A 12,529-nucleotide genomic window follows, 5' to 3' on the forward strand; every position below is an offset into this window, starting at 1 on the left:
CATCCATGAGACAGAAGGAGAAGAAAGTGCCATCCTGTCAGCTAGCAACTGCTGCTGTGAAGCATCTGAAGATCCCGTGTGCAGCTGCGGGGCAGTGGGACGTGCCACACACTGGGCCCTTTGCTGCTCATCCCATCCTGTCCTGTCCCATCCATGCAGGGTGGCAAGGCCTGGCTGGGCTGCAGGCTGACACGTGCCCTGACTGCGCTGCAGGCTGGATTTTGGAAGGCAGACGCCATCCTCAAACCCCCAGTGAGCAGACTTGGAACCTCTCGCTCCTTCCTGCCTCTCGGGATGTCGGTCTGCTCCTCGCCTCCAAGCCCACACACTGGCATTTGCTATGGGGTGCCATCACCAGACTGGAAGTGTCAGCCCAGTCCTCGCCTCGTTTTCAGAGTCAGACAGAAGTAGCAACAATAAAAATAAGGGTACTTTGCACTTCTGTGGAGCCTTTCATCTCGGGCACTGTAAATGCTGCACAAACATTTGAGCAGCCTACACAAATGCGTTGCTTGGCATGTGTGGTCTCAGCCAGAGGCTGCCTTCTCTTTCAAAATCACATAAAACAAATTTGGCAGCTTTAAAATTATTTAAAAGGCACACAGGGTAAAAAAAAAAAAAAAAAAAGATGATTTTGTATTTATACGACTGGAAAGTTGCTGTAAAAACTGCATATGCCAAGCACATGAGCTAATGGCAGTTTTGGAAACGGTTGTGACTCTAACCTTTAAATACTGGCGTGAAGTCACAGCACCTTTTTAATGGCATGCCCACATAAACATTGGCATTGCAAACCAAGACCACTGAAAATTCTGTCACCTCTTTCTAAAGCCATGAGAGGTCTAAAGTTCAGCTGAACAATGCTCCTGGTGCCTGCTCTGACCTGGAGGCCTTTGGACAAACTGCAGCATCCCGAGAGGCGATGGTGCTCCTGGTGCCAGCATGGCTCTTAGCACCCATCCCTGTATCAAAGCACAGGATGCCCTTCAGCTAGAAAAAACATTAAGAAATTGAATCATCCTCGGAAAAAAAAATAATCATGCATTTAAAGGAAAAACGGGTCATAAATTCAGGCAAATTCTGTGCATCCTGTGAGCCAGAAGTTAATTGAAGGGGTTTGGAAAACCTCAAAGTCCCTCAGCTTCTCTTAATGCTGCTGGAAACGAGTCATGACTACGAGAGAGCTGCTGGTGCCCAGGGGAGCTGGCACGGAGGCTGGCGGGGACACGACGACGTGCTGTGCAGCAGCATGGTGCTCAGGCTGCTGGGGGGCAGCTCCTTGGTCACTGGGGGGCTGGGCAGGACTGTTAGAACCAACACCTTGAGCTCCCCAGCTCTGTTAAAGCCAGAGCAGATCGTGCCAATGGCTGGGAGGCTCCTCCTCCTCCCGCTGTGTAATTTGTGCCTGAAAAGCTGCTTTGGGGTGACCTCAGACCGGCTGCTGTGCTCCTCTGCCCCAGGCTCAGAAAGGGGCTGTGGGGACCCTGTGGCTTCCTGAAAGCATGCAAGGGAGAAAAAGCCTCCTGGCTCTTTCTGACAGGACCCCCAGAGGCCACCAGTGATGGGACAAGAACCAAAGGGTCTGTGTCTCCTTGTGGGAAGGAACATCACCTTTCAGAGCATCACAGAACACACACGCATCCCCAGATCTCTAGCAAACTGAAGCAGGGATGATAAATAAGAAATCATTGACAACACAATTTTCCAGGCATACCTCTCCTGAGAACATGACCACACAACCATCTCTGCTGTCATCGTCGCCCAGAAACCTCCTGAGACCACTTCTTACCCAGATGGGGCCCTGCCGAGCGCCGCTCCACCGCAGCACGCCTGAGCCCTGCCTCATTGGAGCCTCCATCTGCACCCATCCCCCGGGTCTGCAGTGTGCCCTCTGCACGAACACACACAAGTAAGCTCTGTTCCTTCTTCTGGCCTCAGCTCCTTTCGCAACGTTTGTCACAAGCAGGAAATGTTACCCAGCAAAGTAAGTGCAGCGCTGACTGCCTTCCTGCACCTCACCCCTGGAGGTGCCCACAGAGCCCTGAGCTGGGGGCAGGCAGCCCATAGCAGGGGTGGGGGGAGCTGTAAGGTCTCTTCCAACCCAAACACGCTGTGATTCTATGGTTCTATGATCAGCACTAACTCAGCCCGTGTCAGAGCACAGACACAGCCTGGCTGCGATGCTGCCATGCCCGGCACAGGAGAGGTTTGCTCCATCCCAGCCCTGGGGCCAAAGAGCTGTGCAAAGCCTGAAACACAGCCAGCAGATGTTACCTCAGGAGGAGCCCCAGCATCTGGCTCTGGTCCTCTTCCAGGCCTGGCCCAATCAAACTAATTCCAAACCAAGCTCACGCTAACATTTTTGCTGGAGAGTCTAGAAAATTCTTTTGCTGCATGTGAAAATCTTTTCTCTGCAGAGCTGCTACTAATTACTTCTTCCAGCTGCGAACATAAGCACTGCGACAGTGAGCTGCAGAAAATGGCTCAAAAACCGGCTGCACAGGCAAGCAACCACTGGGATACGGCTCTCCCCCAATGCAATAGGCACAAGAGGTCTGCGTGTCATCCAGCACTGGACACTTCAGCTTGCATAGGCTCCCACCAAAAGTCATGCAGCCATCCCAAAGATCAGTGCCCCAGCCCCAAACACTGTGTAACACGGAGAGAACGGCTTGTTCTCCTGCTAACCACGACAGGAGCTCTCTGAAAAGATGTGAGCTCAGCCATGCCCCAGCTGGAGCACACAGTCCTGCCACAATCCAGAGAGATTTCAGCATCAAGAAATCCTTCACTTCCCAGGGGCTGCACCCATTCTTGTGTGCTCCTGAACACGGACACGTCTGCTTTTCATTAGCAGCTCCCCACCAGCAGGCACCACTTCCTGGCTTTCCACACGTCAGGCATGTCAGTGGGACCCCTGTATCCTCAGGAAAACTGGCAGGCCTTGTAAGGAGGCAGCACAAGTGGGAAAGCAGAACAGCCCAGCATGGCTCAGCCTGCTCTCCTGCTGGTCTGGAGGGCACACACTGCAACGCCATGGGCTTTCTACGAAAGCTCCAAGTTGTTATTAGGGTATTCAAGACTCACGTATAAAGCCCAGGCTGGTGTTTCCCAAGTGTGCATCTGCACCTAGACATTTCTTGGGAAGCTGAATGAATTTAATATGACTGTAAATGACTCCACAAATAAATCCCATCCAATCACACCAACTGAAAGTTAGATCAAATAGGCCTGGCCCAACCTGACGTGGGAGAGCCCTCTAATTATTAGCTTCCAATCAGTGCTCTGACATAGATATGCAGAAGTCTGCTACATGACCATTGCAAGCAAAAATAATTGGAGTTCAGCAATTAGAGGAGCTTGTTCTTTAAATTACACTCGTGTTTCTGAGTGTCAGACTCCGAAGTTTAGTTTTCAGAACACAGCTATAGGGCAATGAAGCAAACAATTCCCACTGTGAAAGAATTTTAATGGTCAAAGTGCTTTTAGTTCTTAACAGTAATTATCAAGCACTTTCAAAATGCTTTTCATCTGAGAGCTCTGTGTGTCTTGCAACTGATCTTCCCTGAAAGATAATACGGGAGCAGAAGAATCAGCTCTGCAACAGGCATTGAGCTGAGTCACAGGAAGCTGCAGTGACTTGGCTACAGGCATGCAGAGCACAATACTGCTGCAGCAGTGTGCAGTGCTCCCCCTGAGCTGCCATGAGCCATGAGTGGCCTTTGCTAGAAGACTGAATGAGATGCAGATAAAGAGCAAATATTCTTCTGCACTTAATTTTGCTGTGTTCTGCTGAATTCTGCTACTGCACCAACCAAGAACCCTGCAACCGCTGTGTGTGAATGAACTATGAGTGTGCCAGTGAAGATGAGGTGAGTACAGCAAGCCGGAGGCTGACTAGATCCGCAAAGAGAGCTCTTTCCTCATATGCTATTTCTAAACAGGCTCCGCCTGCCCAGGCTCATTCAGAACACTTCTAGACACAAAACACAAGCCCAGGCCTTAAGGCAGCTTGTGGCATTTGCACCACCGTCAGAAGCCTTGTCAGAGAGACTGGGGAGACTTTCCTAACTTCTCTGCAGGTGCCTCCACTCAGTTAGTACTGGAAACTGGAGCACAGCACCTCCCATGGCTCCCCAGCCACAGAGCAGCCTCCCCCTTCTCTCCCATGCACGCTCAGACCCTACCTACAGGCCATACCTTTGTTTCAGTGGGAGTTTTCCAGCTCTCTTTTCTTCCTCCTCCAACCTCCTGCGAGCTTCCTCCAGCTGGGTGAGTGGGTTGGGTGCTGGGTTGGGTGGCATGGTAGGATCTTGGATGAAAGGGTGTGAAGGCTGGACAACGTTCCGGAGTTGGGCACTGACCCACGGATGCACTGCAACAGGCCGCTCAATGGAGAGGGGTCGGACCATGTCATGGGACAGCTGCTTCTTAGCACCTGAAGAGCTACAACACAGATACAAAGGTTTCACACAGACTGCCCAGTCACTCTGCATACGTGCACATCCAGATGGATGACTGCTTCCTCAGCTGGACACAAGCACTGGGAGGCTCCTTGCAGCACGGCTGTGCTGTGGTTTGTGAGGGAGAGGGGAGCACCACCCAACCCGCTGCACCCCCAGAGAAGGCTTTGGGGCAGTGCAGCACTGCCTTCTCCAGTGTTTTGCTGAGACATCGGGTGAGCAACCCAAGCTTAACACAGAGATCACCAACGTGTTTTAGTGCTGCCATGAAATGCACAACAGAAACAAACCCAGCAAAAGGCAGCTCAATGACAGACCAAATTCAGTCAGCAGGATCCGCCACAGGACGCCCTGATGTGCGCTGCCAGGCTGTGAGCCCCTGATGGGCAGTGGATGTTGCAGCAGTGTGTGCTCATCCTTGCCAGCCCCTGTGGCACTGCCCATGGCTCTGGCACGGCCCCAGCTGCCCGCAGAGCAACCTGTCTCAGCCTCTACTGTGAAACAAGACGAAAAACAACTGTGGTTTCACCAGTAGTCACTAACGCAGTTGCGGCAATGCGGATGAGACCCCAGATCCCTCTTGTCGCTTGCACCATGAAAACATGTCTTTTTCCCTGAGATTGGTTAGGCTGTGATCTGTGCCTGTAGATCTGCTTGATTACAGAGAGATTCTGGACACACCTTTGGCTCTAGAGAGACAAGGCGAGCCCAGAGGATGCTCTCAACAAGCCCAAACGCTGGGCAACCCAGTTCTCCTTGCCTGAACCCTCTCAAGCTGCTAACTCAGGACCAATGGCTCCAGTGCAGCAGGTCCTATGTTTCCATCAACACCTTGCATGACTAACAACTGTTTATGTACAGCAAGTGCCTAAAGCAAAAATACTGCCTACTGTGTGCCACATTATCCATTTTGTACCCACAGCAGCAATTTGTGAGATTCCTCTGAGGCCTCCCCCCACAACCACAGTTCATTATTTAGGAAAGAAAATGAACTTTATGGTTAAAGCCCCCAAGCAATCCTCAATCTCCAAAGGACCTAAACCCTCGTGCCTGGTGGATGTTTGTCTTCCCAAGACCTCCAGGAACAAGGCAGACCACCGTACAGTCTACACCAGCCTTATGCAGGGGATGCAATAGGACAGCATGAAGACTCCTCACTCTACCAGCCCTTACCCATGGTTTGTTTTCTTATGCCTGCTGATCTCCTTCTCTCCTTCTATGATCCACTGAAGGATCTTCTGGTTTCTCTCCACGTCTTCAGGAGATCCTGGCATCTCATAGTTGGCACCATCACTTTTCCCTGAATCGGTCTTCTTAATATTTCTTTTTGAGAGCAGACTTGCTTTTCCACTGCAAGAACAAAGCTTGAGACATTAGCGCTTTGCCTAAGCCAAACCTCCACACACAGTGGCAGAGGATGGACACGTCCATCTCAGACAGATTCAGCCCTGCCAGGGTCTGCTTGGCTCCACTACAGTTCAATTGACCGTGCCATGGCTGAGGCTCAGGGCATATCAGGCTCTCTGTGCAGCCACCTGAGAAACAGGGAGTGCATCTGGCAGATGAGCCGTGGCAATGCAGCAAAAAGCCCAGCAGATCTCCTGCCACATGAAGGATTGTGTTCAACCCTCAGCTCTCTGCTCCAACATGGTCAGTAGGCTCAGAGCACAAAGCTCTGCAATCCACTGGCTGCCTCTCCATGTCAGACCACTGCTCTTACCCTGAGCTCTTCCTGTTCCATCCCCACACCTGCTTACTGGTTCACTAGCACCCCAAACCCTACCCTTCCATTCTGCCATGCCGACAACTTGCTTCTCACCACCACTTGAGCTGAGGTTTCATATCGTGGTAAAACTTTTTTTTAATGCAGGCAGCCTTCTGCAGGCTGTCACCTACCTGGGCAATGCAGCCACGTCAGACTGCAGCTAGACTGAAAGCAGGCAGTTACAGACAGGCCCTGGCTATGTTTATGGCTACAGCACATCATTACAGTTATCCTATCCCTCCTTGGCAATGTGCTGCCCATTTGCCCAGTGGTGCAGCCAGGCAGCTACATGCTCGTGGGGCTGCACAGAGCTGGCCTGTCATTGCCACAGCCAGCAGCTTTACTGGACACCCCCGCATCCTGATCACCCACCTGCTTTACCCTACTTCTGTGTGCTCATTAGCATTGACAGAAAAAAAGAACAAGACTGTTCACATGCAAACTCTTCTCTTACGAAGCTCCTACCCTGGGGACAGTCAGGAACTGGGAGTTTGTGCTAGAGAAAGGACAGCTCTGACATGCTCTCTGACATTTCCTTTAAGCATATGTTGCAGACAATGCTAGAGAGAAGTTCTGTACTTAGATGGGGCTTTGGTAGATCCAGCATGGCCACATGCATGCTTTGTGGAAGCAACCAAGCCATATCTTAGCTCTGTTACTATGGAAGAAAGGGTAGACGTGGGGGCCCCTCTTCCCCATCTGCCTGGAAAGCAGCTTTCTTCAGCTGCCCCTATGCTTTGCCTCCCTCCTCCCACCCCAGTAAGTTGTTCCTACACACTGATCTAGCTGCCTGCTTTCACTAAACATCCTACCCCCGGTACACTGAAAAGACTTGCCCCCAAATAACACCTCAAGGAGCTAGCGAGCTCTCCACTCCAGTTACTCCACACTTACAATCAGCATTCATTATTCAAGGTAGCCCTAAGCCTCACCTTTGCAATAATTCAAACACAGGACTAGCAAAACCTGCTGCTGTAGAGAATGAGTTTCACCTTCTCCTCTCAGCACACAGACAGAAGATGGAGGAACTGGGTGGTGGATGAAAAACTGAACACAAGCAGTGCACTCTGCAGCCCAGAAAGCCAGCTGAATCCTGGGCTGCATCTAAAGAAGCCCTGTCAGGGAGAATGCCCGCTTGGGAGAGCAGGCCACAGCAGCACCAGAGCATCCACTGCTTAGTCAGGAAGAAAAAGGAAAGCTTCTGGTGAATAGAACAAGTCTTGCAAAAAGTTGGACCTTTTTGTTCTCTCATAAACAACTTAAGAACCTGGTTTCTGTTATCCAGACCCTAAGACACAGTCCTACCCTTACCATCTCCCAAAGCACAGGGAAGCCCCAGCACGTCTGCTGCTTTAAGGAGCAGAAGTGCTACCTTATAACCAAGGCCATTAAAAATCCTGGTCAGACAATTTCATCACCAGGCCACAGAGATTTATAAGTGCTATTAGAAGCATATTCATTACTGAAAGGAAGCACAGTGGGAGGCCCTTAAGCCATGTTCTACAAGAAAATATGGCCCAGTCAGCCTGTGCCACTGCTGTGCAAGAGCCCATTTATGAAACACATCCTACAGAAGCTCCAGCTCTGGGACTCCCCCAGGTGCTGATCTGACTCACCTGTAGCCTAAAGAGTCCATGGGGACAGGGGCCATGCCCAAGTTTTCAGAGTAGTTTCTTGACTTTGTTGCATAGTTATGTGAATCTACATTCCAAGCAAAGCTGTTCTGCACTCTCTGCGTGGCCTCGGCCTCAATTTGCTCTTTTGGTTTCATCATGCTGTGGTGATGGATGTGGTGGTAGACATGTTTATGGTGGTATAAGTTAGCTGGATCCAGTTTCATTCCTGATTTCGTGGTGTGTTTGCCGTGCCCTGGAGGAATTGTTCCAAGTGTCCCTGACAGCTTTCCTAAGTGGCCGCTTTCTGGAGATCGTGGCTTGGGAGAGTGGCGGCCGGGGCCTGGAGACTGACAGCCTGGTGTCTTCATCACACGCTGCACGTGTTCGTCCAGGATGCTTTCTGGGTTTTCTTCATGTGCATCTCTCATCTGCATCCCAGCACAGCCCATCTCAGAGTAGCGAGGGGCAAAGTGATGAAAGGGTTGGGCGGAAGGCATCTTGTGGCTAATGATTGAAGGACCAGAAGAGATATCTGCATCCTCGCCTTCTTCTTCCTGCGAGAAACAAGAGGACAATTACAAAGGTGGCAGAAGAGGTCTCTGGGGTCTTCCTGCTCACAGCACGACTGTTACCAACACTCGGATGGGTCACCCTTGGCTTTGGCCAGCCAAGTCGTGAAAATCTTCAACGTAGAGATGCTCCCCTCTTTGGAGCCCTGCCCCAGGCTGTGCCACCTTCCTACAGAAAGCTCCCTAACACACACCTGAGCTGCCCTGTCTCCGAGCTGCCACACCAGCTCCATCCCTGCCTGCTGGGACACCATCAGCGGGGTTCACAGCATCCAGGGTGAGCCAGGCGACCGCTCACACAGCCCACACATCACAGCCACGCACAGCTGCAGCTACGTGCAACAACTTGATCGGATTTATGAGCAGGCAGAATCTTACCAAACAGCTCCGCAGGTTCCTCGAAGACGGCTCTGTAACAACCAGCAGCAGATCACACCTCACCACACTGTGGCTTCAAAGCTCACCAGATGAAGCACAAAGTTGCACCACATGCAGCAAGTCAGGAGGTATCACGGGCTTTTCTTGCCCGAGTGACTTTCACAAAGCAAGGCAATCAGTGGGCTTGTAACAGGAATGTGCAACTGGAAGTCGACAGCAGCGTGAACGGTTTTGAAAGTCAAACCCTGCTTTCTCGCAGGCATGCTGACACTGCAGCAAAACCCTCCACGCAGATAAAGAAATGGCTGGAACTGCCTGCTTGCTCTCGTGGCCCACAGCAGCCTCGGACATGCTGTTGTTAGTGGCTCTTACAGCTGTGCCAGGAAGAATAAAACTCCTCCGTGCTGACAGCCACAATTTTGATGCTGACAAACTATTTTATGCTCCAACACAAACTCAAATATTTATGAAGTTTCTTTATTGGAAAACAGGATTCTTATTTTTTAAAATTACATAAGTAGGATTCCAGCAAGTGCTTTAATCTTGCTCTCTTTTCTTCCTTTGGTGCAGAAAAGAAATCGTTTGCAGCATGTGGTATCTCTGCCCTGCCAGACAAGTGCATCTGCTGGAAAACACTGCCTCCCACCAGCTCTGCCTGTCGGATGTCCCCATCCATCACTTGCTATTCAGCTTCAAAGTCTCAGCTGCCAACCACAGTGCGAGAAAGCAAATAACAGACTTCCTCCCCACGTCACACCTGGGGGTTCAGAACTCAACCAAGGACAATGGCAGCCTTTGAAAGCACCAAAGACGTGGGTGCCTGCTGTGCCCTCTGCCAGCAGCTCCTCCAGGGGGCCACGCCACTGCAGAGCAGCACGGTGAGCACAGAGCGAGTAGGAGCAGACTGAGGAAGGCTGCCCAGAGCAAAACCATGCCACAAATGGAGTCCCAGCGGATGAATCAGGTGTGGAGCATGGCGGAGAACTGCAAATGTTTTCTCTTTACATTCCCCTTTCTCGCTGCAATATGAACCTACTTCAAAAGTTGTTCAGAACCGTCTCAGCACGTAGCGGGGATCAGAACAGGCTGTTGGGCAAACACCTCAGAACAAGGCTGATCCCACAGCACAGCAGTCCTGTTACAGTGACTCAGATGACAGCAGGTCACTCTGCAGATCTGGAGCTCAGGCTGACATGATTCCCACTTCCACAGGAGATACACTACTTTCTCACTAACTGCACTTAAAATCTTTACGAGCACCTTTCATCTCCAGTGACAACACTGCAGTCTGCAAAACCCCATCTCTGCACAGCTGGCTCAGGTACAAGACAAAATAGAATATGCACAGCCTAAACCCATAACGCTGGGTTAAATGACTATGAGCAGTTATGATAACCCAGTGACACGCTCATCACTTTGGAGGCTTTTAGGGCTGGTACCTACGTTGTTCTGCTTAAGGACTGAGGCCAGGGTGGGCTAAGGGAAGGGGAAGGATGCACTGTCTCATTCTCTTTGGCCTGTCTCAGCTCATCTGTGTTACCAAGCTCTGGGGGAAGTTGGCTTCCTCACCCCAGCATTGGGTTCGGCCTTACATGGAGCAGGGAACCCACAGTTATGAGAAGGGCAGGTAAGCAGGGATGGAGGCTGCCTGGCTCAAGCTGTCCTCTCTAATAGAGCAGAGCAGAGGCTGAAGGCACAAGTCGAGGCTGCAGATACCACTGTGCTGAGTTTACAGTGAAAGCAATGACACAGTGCACAAAGCTGGAGACAATTCAAGCTGGAGATGTAACACAGGATCTTGGCTAGTGCCGTGCAACATGCACAAAGGCTGGTGCATGGAGAAGACAACAGCACTTCCACGCTGCCCTGCGTGACAGATCCCTACCTGCCCAGCAAATCCAGAAATCAAGAGCTTGCAAATTGCCTCATACAACATACACAAGTCAGCCCCTCACCTGGCACTTCTGGGCCTGCTGCACACAAACCTGAGGAACCAGGAGGATCAGCCTCCGAGCCCGCCCAGGGCTGTGCCTACAGGTCTCCGCAGCCGCCTGCAGCCCACGCCGCGGGTGGCACAGCCGCTAGGTGGTGCTTGGGGGACGCGGTACCGGCAGGCACATCCTCCGCCAGCTCGCACAGCCAGCGACAGTTAGATGGATGCTTCGACTTCACTGACTGCCTGCTGAGCTATTTTTACTCTGCAGCCCAGCCTGCGCCCTTCCCTTTGAACCGAGAGGCTGAACAGGCACTGCTGCGCTACGGATAAACGCTATCTTGCTTTAACCCCACACCTCCTCCCAGTCCCACTCCAGCTCACCTAGCACAGGAGTGCATTTACATCTTCAAGCAAACCGTTTTCCTCTCTACTCAGACAACGTTTTACACTCAAATACTGAGCATCTCAACAACAGTTTTGCTCCTCCTGCACCTGGCTCATTTGAAACTCACTGGGTTTGGAGGCAGTCCTGCAGCTACCATTCAGCTGAGAAATTAACAAGGCAGCATGCACATCCTCCCATCACCTCCTATACTGCTCAACGTAATTAATGAATTCAGAGCTTTTAGGTTTGTTTTTTTTTTATTCAGCAGAAGTCATCTGCTTCTCTACCAGGTATCTCTTTCAGATGTTACTGTGCTTTGAAAGGGAACCTGCGGGCAGCCCAGTATGGGGGGAAAAATCCCTTTTTTGAAGATTTTGCAAAATATTTCCAGCTTCTCTGCTAAGCTGATAACTGCCCAGTGTGAGTAATGTTGTATGGTTTTCCCTGTGCTACTGTGCAATGAGCCATGCAGAACCAGTAAGAGGTCACCCTGTAGTCTTGGTGTTCAGGACACACAAAAAACAACCCTGTGATCTATGAGGACCCAAGCTCTCCTCTTGCTGATTCCAGCAGCTCTTGCACCTCAAGTACTGACCTAAAAAAGCTACAGTTGCTTACTCTGAGCTTTTCCTGAATAGCTAATGCTAAATGCCAGCCAGTCAATGAAATATACTCTGTAGACAGCAAAGAGGTTTAATACATAGCAATAGCGGGAGGCTGGGGCTTCAAAATAGATTAAGTTACACAAAACTATGTTTAGACAGACTTATATTTATTCTCTGGCACAGTTATTTGCTGATTTTATGGTATTGCTACTGGCAGCTTCTTCAGGGTGGTAGGGCTAATGGAGCTGGGCACTGCTGGGGGCGGCTGTATAGCCATGGGAGCAGGAGGACTATGAATGGAAATGCTGCTGGTTGCATTGGCTTTGTCAGAAAGCAGTAGGTATGGAGAAGAAAACAGACTCATTCCTGAAGAGCAGGAATCTAATGACAAAACAGCACCTTGCTAGCCTTTTTCTGGCTGGATGCTGAACACAGCAGTGCTGTGAGTTTGATGGACAATGCTTGGCACCGAAATGTTGCTCAGAGGTTACTCTGCATCCTCACTTCATACAACAGAAATACATATGTGATTTAAATCAAGACTACAGCCCTATAGTGCCTTTTCTGTTTAGAGAGATACTACATTAACTTCAAAAATATTGATGAATATTTAAAAATAATGAGCTTGAAGGGTCCACCCTGGAGCCACAGACACTCAGCTTCTCTAAAAGCAGAGCTAGCTGAGATAGACAGGAACACCTCTGCTTTGAGGGAGAGCTGCAGGTTGCACAGCACACAGCCTTCGCCTCAGGGCTACAGCAGCTATTAACTGTGGAGACCCGTAGCTTCTTCCCATAAGGCTGTAGTCAGAT

At 50.7% G+C, this 12,529-nt stretch overlaps 1 protein-coding gene across 1 annotated transcript in view; it reads right to left on the reverse strand.

Annotated features, from left to right (window-relative positions):
• Nucleotides 1-12,529, reverse strand: part of AXIN1 (axin 1) — a gene marked incomplete at both ends in the record, with an annotated part of 66,098 nt that overhangs the window by 1,814 nt on the left and 51,755 nt on the right. Inside the window, 3 exons of the mRNA XM_079542693.1 lie at nt 4,201-4,446; nt 5,637-5,813; nt 7,845-8,398. Coding sequence (XP_079398819.1) covers nt 4,201-4,446; nt 5,637-5,813; nt 7,845-8,398 — 977 coding nt within the window. The remainder of the gene's footprint in view (nt 1-4,200; nt 4,447-5,636; nt 5,814-7,844; nt 8,399-12,529) is intronic.

The sequence above is a fragment of the Tetrao urogallus genome, assembly GCF_951394365.1.
Source record: "Tetrao urogallus genome assembly, chromosome: 15".
NCBI lineage: Eukaryota > Metazoa > Chordata > Aves > Galliformes > Phasianidae > Tetrao > Tetrao urogallus.